Below are 15,238 nucleotides of genomic sequence, written 5' to 3'. Positions count from 1 at the left end.
GTCTCTCGAGGAATCTGGCCACGTCACCGTGAGCATTGACCTTAACAATGAGAAGGCCTCGATCGCAGAGATGGAAGAGGAGGTGCCAGCTCACGGGCCTTTCTTGCACGACATCAACCTGAACATCATGCATGGTTCTTTGACCGCTATCGTTGGCACTGTCGGTTCTGGCAAGAGTTCGCTCCTGTCTGCTATTATCGGCGAGATGATGCGCATCAATGGCGACGTATCCTGCACTGGTTCTATTGCATACTGCGCTCAGCAAGCTTGGGTCCAGACGAGCACGATTCAGGAGAACATCCTCTTTGGCCGCCCCCTCGACGTTCAACAGTTGCAAAAAGCCATCCAGACTACCTCGTTCGATTCTGACCTTGACACGTTCCCACACGGAATGGCGACTCAGATGGGAGAGAAGGGAAACAACTTGAGTGGTGGACAGAAGGCTCGTCTCTCGCTCGCTCGTGCCGTGTACTCCGATGCCGATATCTATCTGCTTGACGACGTCCTCGCCGCCCTCGATGCGCGTGTCGGTCGTAATGTGTTCAACAAGTGCATCAAGAAGGCTCTCCAAGGCAAGACTCGTCTCCTCGTCACTCACCAGCTTCAGTACCTCAACCAGGTCGACCATATTATCGTTGTCTCCGAGGGCACCATCGTCGAGCAGGGTTCGTTCCATGATCTCGTTCGCCGCAATGGCGAGCTTAGCCGATTGCTCAACGAGGTTCAGGCGTTCTCCAAGACTTCTGAGGAACTCGAGGAAAAGCGCAAGAGCATGGTTGGTCCTAAGAAGGCCGTCAAGCAGCAAGAGATGCCCGATCAGCTTATCGTTGAGGAGGAACGCAACACGGGTAATATCACCGCTGCCACCTGGTGGGCTTATATCAAGGCCACTGGTGGTGTGAGCATGGCTGTCTTATTGATTGCCCAGATGCTTCTCCTTCAAGGTGGTACCGTCATTCTTAACCAGTGGTTGACGTGGTGGACCGAGGACAGCTTTGCTGAGAACGTGAAATGGTGGATCGGTATTTACAATGGCATTGGTTGGACTACTGTCGTCCTGCTTAGTATGTGTATTCTTATCCTGTTTTATGATCGTTGCTGACGTCGAGTTTGTAAAGTCATCATGAACATCAGTGTGTTGTTGAGCACCGTCCGTGCTAGCCGAACTTTCCACTCCAAAGCTCTCCGTGGTGTTCTCGCTGCTCCCATGTGGTGGTTCGAAGGCCAGCCTATCGGTCGTATCATGAACCGTTTCTCCAAGGATATTGAGTCGATCGATCAACGTCTCATGCCCCAGCTCTTCCAATTGGTTGCTGGTACCGGTTCTCTCATCTCGACTACTATCATCTTGGCCTACAGCACCCCAGTGATGATCGGTGAGTTTTGCTTACCATTATTTTAAATTACTGTTTGGGCTGAACATCGGTTGTTTTAAAGCTATCTTGGTCCCGATGATGGGTGTCTACTGGATTGTCCTTCGCTTCTACCGCAAGTCCCTCCGTGAGCTCAAGCGTCTCGAGTCTGTCCAGCGTGGTCCTCTCCAGTCCCGTATCAGTGAGACTTTGGACGGTATCCCGACTATCATGGCCTACAAGCGCGAACATGACTTTGCTAGTGCCGTCGGTGGTCTGCTCGATTGCGCCAACAAGCCTACCTTCTTGAGGTTCAACGCTGGTACGTCTGTTATTTTATCCTGTGTTCGTCAGTCATTAACTTGTTATTGCAGAGATCTGGGTCACCCTTCGCATGGAGATCCTCTCGTCTTTCGTCGTGTTTATCCTTGCTATGCTCGCCCATACCAAGGCCATTGGCAATTCGACTCAATTCTCTTTGGCTTTGACCTACGCCTCTACCTTGACGTACATCATGAACTTGCTGTTGAAGAGTGCTGCCAACGTCGAAGCTGAGGTCTGTCCCTTATTTGTTATGATATTGATTTGCACGTCTGACATGGTTTCGCTTCTAGATGAACTCTGTTGAGCGTCTCATTGAATACACCGAGAGCCTTCCCAAAGAGCCCCCTGCCCGTCTTGAATCAGACCCAACGAAGGCGATGTGGCCTACTCGCGGCGAGATCGTTCTCCGTGACATTGAAGCCGCTTACCCGTCTCGCCCTGACAAGCTTGTTCTTCGTGATGTCAGTCTGACGTTCAACCCTGGTGAGACCGTCTTCATTGTTGGTCGTACCGGTTCTGGCAAGTCAACCCTCCTGTCGCTGTTGCTCCGCATGATCGAAGCTGGTAACGGTACCGTTGAGATCGATGGCAGAGGTATGTAGATTATAATACTCATCTCTAGCTATGTGACTCAACTATCATTCGCAGATATTACTTCTCTCGGTGTCTCTACTCTCCGTCAGGGCATGCAAGTTATCCCTCAGGATCCTTTCATCTTCTCGGGTACCATTCGCTCGTCGCTAGACTTCGATGGACACCATGATGACAGCACCCTTTGGCACGCTCTTGACCTCGTCGGTCTGAAACCATTTGTTTCTACCCAAGAGTCCAAGTTGGATACCAAAGTGGAAGACAATGGCTCTAACTACTCAGTCGGTCAACGTCAGCTTCTCTGTCTCGCAGCTGCCATCCTACGGAACCCCAAAATTCTCCTTCTCGATGAAGCCACCGCTTCCATCGATGCTGGTGCCGACGTGTTCATCCAGCAAGCCATGCGTAACAGCTGCCCTGAAGCCACCATTCTCAGTGTCATGCACCGTCTTAGCGATCGCATTTTGGAGGAGTGTGACAAGGTTTTGGTAATGGAACAAGGTGTACCCATTGAGTACGCATCACCACGAGACCTACTTGCGCGCCCCAACTCGATGTTCTCGAAGTTGATGGCCGCAGCCAGGAATAACTCATAAACCTCGTATCCACCCGAGTCCACGACCCTTCAATGACGCACGCAGACCTCATGGCATGGAAGAAAAAAATCTCAACGAACCTCTCCTCAACAATTTATTTGGTTGGCTGTAATCTCCCCAACTCTCTTTCGCTGATTATTAATTTACGCATTTACACCTGTATTATATGGGACCACTTGACTTTTTTTACATTATTCCCGTACTGCATTCATGCACTAAAGGACTATTATTTCTGGTGTAAATAGCTTTTAACAATATTTATCTGAATGAATTTCATTTCCCCTATAAAAAAAGTGCCGGTCTAAGTACGATTTTAAGCAAGTCTTTATAGTCTTGTCCGTAATACAACATAGCCTAACGTAAACGGAATAACGCGGGGTGCCGAAGCAAAGTGCCGTGATAGTAAGTAGCTCGAACGTTGTTCAAGTCGTCGTTGAAGTGTCATATGCTTGGCTGATAGAAATAATATATATTTGAGAGCGCTTGTAGATAGATAACTACTTGTACGTGAGATGTCTTTCTCCCCGTGCTTTCTTGTAGTACGAGTCTACTAGCTTAAGCTCACAGTCAGGTGTAATCATGATAGGGTGCGGCTCTCACGGTGTTATTATTAGTAGTATCATACTACTATTAGCTCTTCCTCTTCTGCTTAAATACCGCCATCGTGTCTACCTAATGCCAGACAATCTTCTCCAAACCGTTATGCACTCCGACGCTGTCCCCTTCTCTCGCCCAGCGACCCCTGGTATTCAGTCTCTTCAGATCGGGTGGTATGGCCTCGGCGCAATGGGATACTTCATGGCCCGCAATCTTGCAAACTCGCGCAAGTCACAAGCATCATCATCTCCCGTCATTGTCTACAACAGATCATCAGCCAAATCTGAGAAACTCGCAAAAGAACTTGGATCGGCCGTCAAGATCGCACAGAGCCCCGCCCAACTCGCAACAGAGTGTGATGTCGTGTTCACCAACCTTGCAAGTGACGGTGTAGTCAAGGCCGTCTATGAAGATTTTGCCAAGGCTCTCGCTGTGCGCAGTGATCTATACCGAATGTGTATTCAGATATTGATATTCTTGCCGATAAGCAATCACCTCCAACAAGAGCAAAGATTTTTGTAGACACAAGCACTGTATGTCTCTATCCGGCCTATCTACCCTCTCTCTTAAATATTCATACCTTTTTTCAGGTTTACCCGACGTTATCAGGTAAGTCACCAGTGTAGCATTTTGAGCATCTAACCTAGTATAATATCTGTAGGCGAAGTTGATAAACTGATTTCTAGTTTTCCTCACTGTCATTTTGTGACTTGCCCGGTCTTCGGCCCTCCTCCGGGAGCTGATAAGGCTACGCTGGTTCTCGCCATGAGTGGCGATTATCGCTCCAAGAAAGAAATTGCTTACTTACTCGTCCCTGCGGTCGGCCGTAAAATCATGGACCTCGGTGGAAACATTGAGAAAGGTCTATATTTCTGTACGTTGTCATTTGTATATGTACTAACAATATTATTGTCAGCACCGACTTTGAAACTGATCGGTAACTCACTAATTCTGGGTGCCAACGAGCTCCTCTCAGAGACATTCACACTCGGAGAGAAGTCGGGAATCGGAGCTCAGACAGTTCAAAACCTCGTCAAAGGTTGCTACTTTTGTTCATTCACAGGCTATAGTTTGTGGCTGATATTCTCCACCGTATAGAAATTCTTCCTGCTCCAGGGTGTGTCATTCAATGCATGAATCAAGTTTGCGTACTAACTACGTTTTTCCAGTGTCATTGCTTACGGTGAGAAAATGGTAAACGATCGGTTCGATGGAGCAGTAGGCTTTGCTATCGATGGAGGTATCAAGGATGCCAAGTGCGTGGATTTTACTCGAGCATACTGCTGCACCTTCTGATCGCCTTCGTATTAGCCACATTCGACGTTTGACGGCTGACCTGAATTCACCTATGCCTACTATTGATATTGCACATCAAAGACTCGTTACCGCGCGTGCAATCCACGAGGCACAAAAGGTTGAAGGAACGCAGAAATGGGATATCATTGACTGGAGTGCAATCGTTGCCGGGAGCAGGGTTGCAGCAGGTTTAGATCCGTTCGATAGTAGCAAGGTAAGTGGAAGTTGAAAAGGTTACGTCTGCATATGTTGATCATGGCACAGGGAAACAAGATTATACGAGAGTAAACAATAAAGGGTGTGGTGTAAAGCTAGATATCATTAGGAAGTTGTATGTCTACCGTTTCAACCCAGAAATGAAACACTTGTATTGCTATTATTGCAGCAAATATATTGAACATCGCTAACTAGCTTACAGTAATAACTTATAAGTTACAGCCCATTCCACTCGAAGCCTTTGCTGATTGTGAAATCTCCTTCCAGCTTGAAGTTCTCACTGCTACTACCAACCTTGACTCCGTAAGGCCCTTTCTCCACCACCCATCTCGTAATCCTCTCCTCCCAGAACGACACGGCATATTTATCCAGCTCAAGATGAACTTTGATACTCTCACCAGGCTTCACATCCTTCACTTTCTTGAACGCACGAAGGTTGAGAGGAGGATGTGTGACTTCCAATGTATGTGGCATTGACACGTAGAGCTGCACGACTTCAGAGCCGGAAACAGAACCGGTGTTGGTCAAAGTCAGGGAAGCAGTGAGGGAGAAGGAAGTGCCGGTGAGAACGGGCTGGGGGAGCTGGAGGTCGGAATAGGCGAATGTGGTGTACGACAAACCATGTCTTTGTGATCACCAGTTAAGCATAAGCTAAATACTTAGCAAAGAAAAAGAAGACCCTTACCCAAATGCAAACTGAGGGGCAATCTTGCGGTGCTGGAAATGTTTGTATCCCTAAAATTATCACAGTCATTTCTCTATGGAAATAACAAATTCGTCGGCAAAGAACATACCACGTATAAATCTTCACCATACCGAACCTGAATATTGAATTTAGCTATCTGTGAAGCTCGGTAAGATAGGTACTCACCACGCCATTCTCGGAGTGGAAATGCCCGTAGGAAGCGATATCCTCATACCTCTTCGGGAATGTCAAGGACAGTCTACCTGAGGGGTTCACTTTTCCGAACAAAACATCTGCGATAGCTTCTCCTGTGGCATTTCCCAAATACCATGAGTGCAGGATGGCAGGTACATCGTCGGCCCAGGGCATTGTAATCGACGAGCCCTACATTATCGAGGCAAAGTGCGTGTTAGTTTCAAGAAACGGGGCCTCACGGCGATGAAATAAAAGACACACCGATTGTGTGATGACGACAGTGTTCTTATTCCTCTTGATCACCTCCCTGATCAGCTCATCTGTCCTTCCAGGCAGCCCCAGCGTAGTCCTATCGTAGCCCTCCGTCTCCCAATCTGCGTTCAGCCCTACCACAGCGACAACCACATCAGCTCCTTCAGCCAGGGTGAGAGCTTCTTTCATCGACTCATCAGCGTCCTTCACCTCAGCTCCACCGAGCCGTACACCAGGGTTGCTGTCCATAACCGCCTCATCTTCATCCCCATCCGCCGGTGCGCGCACGTTGCAGAACTCGACGAGGATGTGGGGAGAGTGGCCGGCGGGTAAGGGGAATGTGCCCTTTTCTTCAACGGAGCCACTGCCGAAGAAGGAGTCGCCACGGCGTTGTCGGGTCCAGTTGTCGATGACAAGTTTACCATCCACGTAGAGCTTCGAATGAAAGTCAACTCAATCAAGACTTCAGATTGAAATCGCGACTCGACCCACCTTGGCCCTACCAGCAACCGACAATCCAAACTCGAACACACAATCTTCTGTACGCGGCTTCAGCTTTCCCTCGAGCTTCATCGTCCATCGCCTCGTGATCCCTTCTGGGATGGACGTGCTGATGAAGATCCTTGTCTCGTCTATAAGCCTCTTTTCAAGCGGCTTTTCGACAATGCTCATACTCTCGTCGTGTTCATGTGAGTACCATGTCCCAATCCAACCTGGCTCACCCGAAGCAGTGAGCATGTCGTAGTCAAGGGAGGGCATGGTCATATAGGCTTGGAGAGGGATAGAAGAAAAGCGTCAGTTCTCGAATCTACAACGATCCATGAAAGTTCACTTACTAGCAGCACCCTCGCTGTACGCAATCTCTACATCACCCACCGCCCCAGCCTTGATGGCCTCTACAATCCCGTCATATGGAGTAACAAAATAGCTTGGTTTAAGTGCAGCAGAGCCTCCTCCAGAAAGGACGATGGCTTTGGCGTTTCCACCGATGATAGCGATCTTTTTCTTCTCTTTGAAGGAGGATGGGCGGAGGGGTAGCAGTGATTCGTCATTTTTGAGCAGAACGATGGATGAGGCTGCCACGTTACGCATCAGCGCGCGGTCTTCAGCAGAGTTGTATGTCCGTTCGAGGCCATCGCCGTCCAAAATCTGGTATGAGATCACTTATATAAGTCATGTTCTTGGCCACACGAGGAAATGCAGCTGATACTGACATCTCCAGCTTCGGTCGCAGCTCTCTTTGCCAATTCGACCACCTTTCTGGCCCTTTCTTTCACCGTGCGGACGGTCACTTTGCGAGATTGAATGGATCGGTTGACGAGATCGAGAGTACGCCACTTGTTGGTACCAGGCATTTCGAGGTCGAGGCCGGAGTTGAGGGCGTGGTCGATGCTGTAGACGCCAAACCTGATATGACGGCGATGAGGGTTAGCCCCGGACCGGATCAAGCTTCGGTACGTGAGCGTTGAACGCACCAGTCGCTCATGATCAGACCGTCAAACCCCCACTCCTTCCTGAGGATATCCTGTAGAACATGTGTGTTTTCTGAGGCATGTGTGCCGTTAACGCGGTTGTACCTAGGGAACACGTAGAGCCGGGTTAAGAAGAGTGCAATCCAAACAATCTCCTTCTACGAAGGGAAAAAGAAGCACTCACGCAGTCATAAACGACCAAGGCTTCGCGTACTTTTGTGCCAACATGAATGGCATCAAGTAGATTTCTCGGAGGGCGCGTTCAGACAGAATACTGTCATATGCCATTCTGTCGTTTTCTTTATCGTTGCAGCTGTTTCAGAAAGAAGCCAGGCAACATATATATAGAAAGAGAAAGAGGGGGAACGTGTATTAGCGAAGGTTCATTTAAAGCAGTAGAAACAAGGAAAAGATAGACGAAATGTCGATAAAACTTTTCAGACTGAATTGAGAAATGATCATATACGCACACAAAGTGTTTGATCGTTGTACCAATTCCTCCGCTTTGCACACCCTTCACGTATGCAGCACTAATCAATCCCGATAGGAGAGGATCTTCAGAGAAAGACTCGAAGGACTGAGAAAGGGCAATTGCAGGAGAGATGCGGTGGGCACATTTGAGAAGGAGATCATGTAAGAATAGTTAGAAGGTCCATCCTTGATTCGAAATGGAAACCACGTACACGTCCACCTAGTGGGTTCTAATCCAGCAGATCGAATCCAGGAACGAACATATAATGTTAGAATGTAGTTAGTAAATGTACTCGTAGGGACGCTGATTTCCATTGTTTCTCGCACTCTTCGAGAAATTGAAGAAACGTATGGTTACAAGGCGGTATGCCCTATGGGCAACATAAAGCCTGCTCTTCGCCATCTTTCTACGAACATAATCAAATCAAAGATCACTCACCCGTTGGATATTACAAGTAGGTGCCAACGTGAGAGGAGCAGCTTTGAGCCTTGCCTCTTTTGCCAGCAATTCTCTTCCTACGTATTCGATAAGCTCGGTGTCGAAGGTAGCACCGAGGGCAGTGGAAGATGGAAGACATTTTGCAGGAGTAGACATGAAGAAATGGTTTCCACGGATACCTATAGTAGATAGACGACACGAATGTGAGTAGGTGTCGTGTAGCAATCAAAGGCTCAGCATACCGTTTGGTCCATCGCTGACCTAACAAGGAAGTCAAGAGAAGGAATTAGCACCGCTGAAATACGTTTTGATCGAGCATGATAACATGGCGGCCTTCATTTACACCAAACGAGATATGACAAAGGTAAGGCAAGTTCATCCCCCCATAGCAAACTCTCGGAAGGTATGATCAAGTGATGAAGCGACGATTAAACGATGGCCGCCACATTTAAAACAGTTGGAGCGAGACACCCAATCGCCTTCAACGCACTCAAAGAACCGGACACGACGTTTGAACAAAGTAAACGCAAGCAAGACGGCTCACCTTGATAGCGGGTATCCCCAATCTCGGGACAGCATGCGTGTGCCAGAAACCGACACCCGCTGTGAGAAGAATAGCTTCATCTGTGGTGAGACTCTCGACGATTTGGTCGATGTCGGCGTTGGCAAAATCAGAGGGAGGCATTGTGTATGAGAATTGTACACCGTGGGGTGCTACGTGGTGCAGAAGATAAAGCAGTTAAGCGTTGGGACGGAAACGTGCTCGGAGGACGTGTCCCGGATGCGGGGGTGCTTTGCGATCGGACAGATATGCATTTACCCCACACGGCACGTGGCCTCCCGATAATATTCCGAACCGAGGTATATCCGAGTGGGAGCAGGTGCAGCACATTTGAGCGGAAAATAAACAAAGGCTTGGGCATAGAATCCAGATGAATGATAAAACCGGAGGTCGACGATCAGGACAATATTACTGACAGATTCGTGATGGGTGTCATCTCTGGAACAATGTTGATAGCAGCAGAAGTTGGAGAACGGGGAACACACGCACATCCGATTGGTGTCAATGTGAAGGGTGTCGCGTAAAATATGAACGATGATGGGCATGGGACTGGGGACATTATATCTGGTTATATCACGTTACAGATTAAGTCATTTGGACAGAGAACCGTGGAGTATTCAAGAAGGCGTGCGTGATATCGCGGGATGCGATTTGTGGGGTATCCAGGCGTCGTGTTAACATCTAATGATAAGTCTGGGGAACGATATATATAGCAAGTGAGGAATGCCAGAGTCACAGAGTTGTGGTGAACGTCACAAACTATGTCCTTGTTTTCATGTTCCCATATCTTCCTATATCTTCCTCGATGCTTCATCCCTTACAAAACACTACAGTTGCCCAACGAAAGTACATCTCGACCGGAATACCACATGCTATGGACGGAACCGTCGTCTGGTTCATTTTTTGGCCTATAAACATGTCATCTGTCGCACTCACTATCTCATGTAATTACAAAAGTTGGTCGTCTTCATCCTCCGAGTAGGCTTCACCTTCAACCTCTTGCACAGCAATAACCGTTTCGGCTTCGTAGTCCTCGTAACCTATTGTCTCTGGGGTAAGACCGGTTTCATTATCTCCGGCCCAGTCGTAGGAGGCCGGTCCAGCTTCAAAAAATGGCTTTAATTGAAGAATAGCAGCTTTCTTGTCGTCCCTCGCCTCATCCAATAGATCACGAGATGCCAAAAGCTGCTTGAATACACTACCTTCTGGAATTATCTCGAAGTTAAAGACCTTTGACGAGCATCCAATACACTCGACCCAGTAACAAGGGTGCGCTTTGCGTGTCGGGCCTCGCTTGTCCAAAGAAATAAACACTGCCGCTGGTTTCATGGACCTCCTTATTTTTGCGCTCTTGCATCTTTTGTGGTGATATTGGGGGTTCTCAGTTACTCGTCGACATCTTTGCTTTTGGCCCTTTCTGTCATCGAATATTCCAAGGGATTTGCCAGAAAAGTGAACAGCCCACCTACTACTCGAATGCTTGATTTGAATGATAAATTCAAGTCACAGCCTCCCGAGAGAGGCTATTATCAGGATTCCCATTGAAAACAGGGATACCCAGGTCAACACCTTGACGATCGGAAAATTGCCAACTGTGTCCTCTCGCTAGAGCTTTCCATCCTGCTGCGGCGGAAAGAGCGCTTGCATCGCCAGCCTTGGCGAAATGAGTAAAGCGAACGTATTTTCCCTCACATGCAGTTTCGAACATTTGTCCACCCACTCGAATTTGGGCCTTGGTCGAACGAGTGTTTTCCCATTGGGCGCCGAAGATAGCTCGAAGATACGAGAGCAATGGGACAGCTTGGGCATAACTATGTTGATCTCCTATAAGATAAGTGCCATCTTTGGCAATGCAGATGTCTTGCCCACGAAGACATATATATCGTCCAACGAGTTCACCCCGTTCACCCTCCGCGAGCAAGCGCTTGGTAACAGTCTGTTGGAGCGTTTAAGGATCAAAATCGGGATACTTCGCGCCTTCCCAAACAAATGCGGCCCCTTCCATAACGATAGGTTCGCACGGGTAGCCAGAGTACATATAATTGTTGTGGTTAGGGATATCATATACCACACTCATGTGACTCTCGACGAGTTTATCCTGCAGCGAGCGAACATAATCGAGCGATGTGTTGATTGGGAGCGATAGACGAGCTGATAATGTTGCAGCTTTGCATCAAGCTGCGTTCCCGTCCCCTGCCACTACCGGTGATATCGATAAGACTCAGATAGTGACACTTATGGATATAAATAATGGTTCGAGGGAAGCCTTGATCGGGAGGAAAAAGACCAGTCAAGGACCGGAATTCGTCAACGAGGCGTTACCCCGCAGATATGGCATTATCCTTTCATTGAAGAGTTGAAAATCAATACAATCATTCACCAGCAGATACTCACATAATGATCCAAATTATTGCACGCATCAGTGTACAGCTGTGTTCTGACCGGACTCGGAGCACCATGAGATGGTTTGAGTCGTTAGTACCAGCCACGGGCAAAGTCGTTCTCATTGATCGGTTCCGATTGGAGTTTTTTTCTGGATATCTCTCACATTATCGAACGAAGAAGATTGATACACAAGCGTTGGGCTTCATCAACAGAGATCTTGTTTTTGAAGAATGTCCAAAGAGATGCATCACCGCGAGGATAACCTGATGGAGCGTCGCCAGATAACGAAAGGACAGAAGGTGTGCTTTTCCAACAAAGTCGACTTCCCACGCAAAACGGGCGGACGTTAATCCAATTCCATCTTGAGGGGGTGGCCGTCTAGATTTCTCTTCTGCGAGCCAAGCTGTTCATTATCAGTACAAGAAAGCATCAAACAGAAGAACTCCCACCAAAGACAGGCTCCCAGGTGACTCTATACTTTTACGGCATTCTTGTGCGAGTTTCGCGTTGGCCTGGATCGCAGCCAAGCAGTTTTCCCTTACCAAGTACTTTTTGTCAAGAGTGTCTTGCTACGTAGTGTCTTCAAAAACGCTATCGAATAGATCCTGCAACACAGAAGCGAGGTGGTAGTCGTCAGCTATGGCCTCGGCGAGATTGAAAAATTTGAAAGCAGAACAGCCACGAGGTCTGCAATTGGCGTTCTCTGACGATGGGTAGCCATTGATGAGGTTGGGTGTCCTGTCTGACGGATGCGTTTTACATGCGGCTGAGTGGTGTCGAGTTCAATGTCGTCCTTGTCAATGGTGGCCAGCTTCAAGCTTCATTGAAGTCCTGTTCATGGTTAAGTCTCTTGCATCCATTTCCTAAGTGTAAACAAGTGTAAATTGAAGCCTTGAACGATCATTTCTTTTAGTTATTTATCGGGTTTCACTATGTTCTTGCACTAAGCTTAAGTAGGACAATGAGTAGTTACCCCAGATAATATGGAGCATGAGTAACCAGTGGTCGTATTCCAATCTTTGTCCCTGAGCACTGACTCAGCTGAGGTGATATCTTATCCATCGAAAAAGTAGTGCATGAGACCTACATACACCAGAAACTTCAGTACTTCAGTAGCCGTAACCTCCCCACAATAAGCTCTCTCCGATGCTGAAGTAGAGCTTGTCTTGCACGGGCCGGACGTCAACTCTGGCTGTGACATAGCCATCAATGCAAGCCAGTACAATTGCGTCCAGCACGTAAAAGGCGTCGAGATCGTTATAACGATCTCATTTTTTTGAGACAAGCCCGCCGGATCGAATCAAGTCGTAGAAGTCGTTTTTTGCTACCGTAGCTACGAATAGAGTGAATCCGCGTAAGCAAGTATCATACAAGGAGTGCAGAAGGGAGATCTACCTTCTTTCCCTGCGACAACGTCCTTATGTTTCCCTCTATTTTGTGCTGCTGCTTTTTTGGTCGAGGATAGCAAGTGTGATTGTTTTCCTGACCCAAGCGAAGTTTTGGGTCCGTCAGCTGCAGCTGCAGCTTGAGACTGCTGGATGGTGTTGAACAGCTGGACGACTGAGATATCATGGGGTAGACTCTTAGTTTTCATCGGCATTCAGATGCAAGCGGCTTACCACCTCTCTGAGCCACCTTCCGCAGTGACCTCTCGCTTTCCGCTCCCCAACCACCGATAACATCCTTCACCCTCCCCTGGTCCTCCCTATCCTTCTTCTCCATCTGCAGCGCCTTCTTCGCCTTTGATTCCATCTTTTGGTCATTTTTCTGTCTTGCTATGGAGGGCTTGAGCGATAAGGGGAGTGAAGAGGGTGCGGCGGTGTCGAGGAGGGAAAGCAGGGTGGCACCAAACTGAGAGGGCTCCGTAGCTCGTCGTTTTCGCTTTAGAGTTTTTTTGGATTTCGTCCTTCGAGTGCCGTCTGGGATGTCGTCGGTCTCTGCGGAACTGGAGGCTTCGTCGTCGTCAGTGCCAGAGGTTTCTCCCCCCTTTTGAGACTCTGCTCGGTCCTCGTCCATGCTCGAGGCATCTGCGTCAGAGTCGTGCCCGTTGGGGGCGGCAGCGGAGGCCTTTTGTCGTTTTTGTGCGGCCATGGTGGTTGTTAATGGTTGGATGTGAGTGTCTAAACTGGGATATTGTGGCACGTGGAGGTCATAACTTTTGACCTTTTGAGGTTTTTTTGCCTTTGGAATCTTACTATTTATCTTAAGTAGTTCCCGTCGCATATACAATTTGAATGCATCACTGAAGTTGTCCCCTTCGCGATCCTCAACATGCCAAACCTCAGCTTTATCAATTCTTACAGCATAGACAACCATCTGGCATGACTGTTCGTTATTGCACTGTCATACGTTGTACGGTGACGACTACTCTGGTTTTCCGAGTCGCCACTGAACTGATGAATGAAAAGCGAGACTGCCTACCTTGTCTTCCCAATCCGCGCCTGGTACACGCCCCAACACTTTAACGTGAAGAATGTCAGACTTAATAATAGTCAAGATCTGCATCCAGGAACTGGTCAGCAGCCAAAAGGTCACCAGCAAGCTTATTAACACAGAATATAGACGCGATTTCCGTTTTTCGCGGAATAAGAGAACTTTGCATGGGAGCCAACGAGCCATAGAGTGAGCTGAATCAGCGTCGTTAAAGTCGTACTTACCGACAAACGAGCATTAGTGATGACGGTGATGATTCAGCGCAGTTAATCGATGGTTTAGCGCCGATAGCTTCGTTGATTAATGTGCGTCTCCCCAGAAAATACGATCTAACAGGCATTTGAAACAGTCTCCCTTGCTGATGATGGTAGATCAACATATTGTTTTAAATCAGGGATGGGAGGACATGTTACAAAGCATTTCGGTCAGGACTAAACATATTTAAGGCGCTCCCTGCATTCGACAATCAGCACCCACTGCAGACGATTGACGCTCACTTCACATCTACCGCCATGTCTCAACCAATCATCCTATACGATATTCCAGCCCGAGTGCCCGGAAATACATTTTCTGGCAACACGTTCAAAGCAAGGCAAGTATCGCAGTAATTTTCTCCGTTTCTATTCAGTGTTACTCACATGTTCGCTCTTGCAGGTACACGCTTGCCTACAAAGGTTTGGCCTACAAGTCCGTCTGGATTGAATCGCCCGATATCGAAGAGCGGATGAAGGCCATCGGAGCCAAACCTACCGGGCTCAAACCTGACGGAAGCGACTTATACACCGTCCCTGCTATCCAGGACCCTTCCACAGGCGCTGTTGTCTCCGACTCTTTTGCCATCGTAGAATATCTCGAGAAGACATACCCATCGACACCCGCCATCTTCCCCCACAGTTCTGAAGCTCTCATGAGCGCCTTCGATTTCGCTATCATTAACGTCATCATCCCTGTGTTCCCAGTAGTGAGCGTCATGGCTGCCCCGAAGTTGCATCCCAGAAGCGAGCAGCGTTTCAAGGAGCAGGCTGAGCTTAGGTTTGGTGTCAAGTGGGAGGATATTTCACCCGTAGGCCCAAAGCGAGACGCGGACTGGAAAAACGTAAAGGAGGCGTTCGGGATCATCGATGGGTGGTATTCAAAGAGCGGTGGTAAATGGATCATGGGAGACACGTTCTCCTATGCGGATATCCTCGTAGCTGCCTGGATGAGGTGCTTCAGCGTTGCCTTTGATAAGGACCAATGGGAGGAGATGAAATCTTGGAATGGCGGACGCTGGGGCGACATAGTTGAAGAGATTAACAGGCATTCCATTCTGGACTAGTGGATGAGCGTAAAAAATATCTGAACAGCCATGTGCTTACCTTACTTTACTGAA

At 48.2% G+C, this 15,238-nt stretch overlaps 7 protein-coding genes across 7 annotated transcripts; 3 read left to right on the top strand and 4 right to left on the bottom strand.

The window, feature by feature from the left end:
• Positions 1 to 661: 661 nt before the first annotated feature.
• On the top strand, positions 662 to 3,156 carry SERLADRAFT_474846 (uncharacterized protein; the record flags this gene model as incomplete). The annotated part of the gene is made up of 6 exons (XM_007321585.1): positions 662 to 1,064; positions 1,119 to 1,376; positions 1,438 to 1,674; positions 1,727 to 1,908; positions 1,967 to 2,270; positions 2,325 to 3,156. 6 exons carry the CDS (start codon positions 773 to 775, stop codon positions 2,861 to 2,863), a joined length of 1,812 nt encoding a protein of 603 aa, XP_007321647.1.
• A 409-nt stretch (positions 3,157 to 3,565) lies between these two features.
• Positions 3,566 to 4,558, top strand: SERLADRAFT_351200 (uncharacterized protein; the record flags this gene model as incomplete). The annotated part of the gene is made up of 5 exons (XM_007321584.1): positions 3,566 to 3,892; positions 3,949 to 3,993; positions 4,051 to 4,069; positions 4,122 to 4,322; positions 4,377 to 4,558. 5 exons carry the CDS (start codon positions 3,566 to 3,568, stop codon positions 4,556 to 4,558), a joined length of 774 nt encoding a protein of 257 aa, XP_007321646.1.
• Positions 4,559 to 4,870: 312 nt separating this feature from the next.
• SERLADRAFT_451868 (glycoside hydrolase family 3 protein) lies at positions 4,871 to 9,171 on the bottom strand (the record flags this gene model as incomplete). The annotated part of the gene is made up of 16 exons (XM_007321583.1): positions 4,871 to 4,971; positions 5,024 to 5,597; positions 5,658 to 5,707; positions 5,767 to 5,793; positions 5,844 to 6,041; positions 6,114 to 6,539; positions 6,597 to 6,874; positions 6,941 to 7,253; positions 7,319 to 7,511; positions 7,580 to 7,681; positions 7,761 to 7,889; positions 8,047 to 8,153; positions 8,260 to 8,277; positions 8,487 to 8,665; positions 8,729 to 8,747; positions 9,031 to 9,171. 15 exons carry the CDS (start codon positions 9,169 to 9,171, stop codon positions 5,189 to 5,191), a joined length of 2,589 nt encoding a protein of 862 aa, XP_007321645.1.
• Positions 9,172 to 9,225: 54 nt separating this feature from the next.
• SERLADRAFT_441092 (uncharacterized protein) lies at positions 9,226 to 9,593 on the bottom strand (the record flags this gene model as incomplete). Its single annotated transcript, XM_007321582.1, has 3 exons — positions 9,226 to 9,278; positions 9,344 to 9,486; positions 9,538 to 9,593. The coding sequence occupies 3 exons, from the start codon at positions 9,591 to 9,593 to the stop codon at positions 9,226 to 9,228; spliced, it is 252 nt and encodes an 83-aa protein (XP_007321644.1).
• A 403-nt stretch (positions 9,594 to 9,996) lies between these two features.
• Positions 9,997 to 10,377, bottom strand: SERLADRAFT_441091 (uncharacterized protein; the record flags this gene model as incomplete). Its single annotated transcript, XM_007321581.1, has 1 exon — positions 9,997 to 10,377. The coding sequence occupies one exon, from the start codon at positions 10,375 to 10,377 to the stop codon at positions 9,997 to 9,999; it is 381 nt and encodes a 126-aa protein (XP_007321643.1).
• Positions 10,378 to 12,301: 1,924 nt separating this feature from the next.
• On the bottom strand, positions 12,302 to 13,517 carry SERLADRAFT_397348 (uncharacterized protein; the record flags this gene model as incomplete). Its single annotated transcript, XM_007321580.1, has 3 exons — positions 12,302 to 12,766; positions 12,829 to 12,993; positions 13,053 to 13,517. The coding sequence occupies 3 exons, from the start codon at positions 13,183 to 13,185 to the stop codon at positions 12,702 to 12,704; spliced, it is 363 nt and encodes a 120-aa protein (XP_007321642.1).
• Positions 13,518 to 14,232: 715 nt separating this feature from the next.
• SERLADRAFT_474837 (uncharacterized protein) lies at positions 14,233 to 15,231 on the top strand (the record flags this gene model as incomplete). The annotated part of the gene is made up of 1 exon (XM_007321579.1): positions 14,233 to 15,231. One exon carries the CDS (start codon positions 14,591 to 14,593, stop codon positions 15,182 to 15,184), a length of 594 nt encoding a protein of 197 aa, XP_007321641.1.
• Between the last annotated feature and the right edge of the window lie 7 nt (positions 15,232 to 15,238).

Source organism: Serpula lacrymans (genome assembly GCF_000218685.1).
Source record: "Serpula lacrymans var. lacrymans S7.9 unplaced genomic scaffold SERLAscaffold_11, whole genome shotgun sequence".
NCBI classification, from domain to species: domain Eukaryota; kingdom Fungi; phylum Basidiomycota; class Agaricomycetes; order Boletales; family Serpulaceae; genus Serpula; species Serpula lacrymans.
Note: the sequence above shows the minus strand (reverse complement) of the source record. Positions and strands in the feature narration are given on the sequence as shown.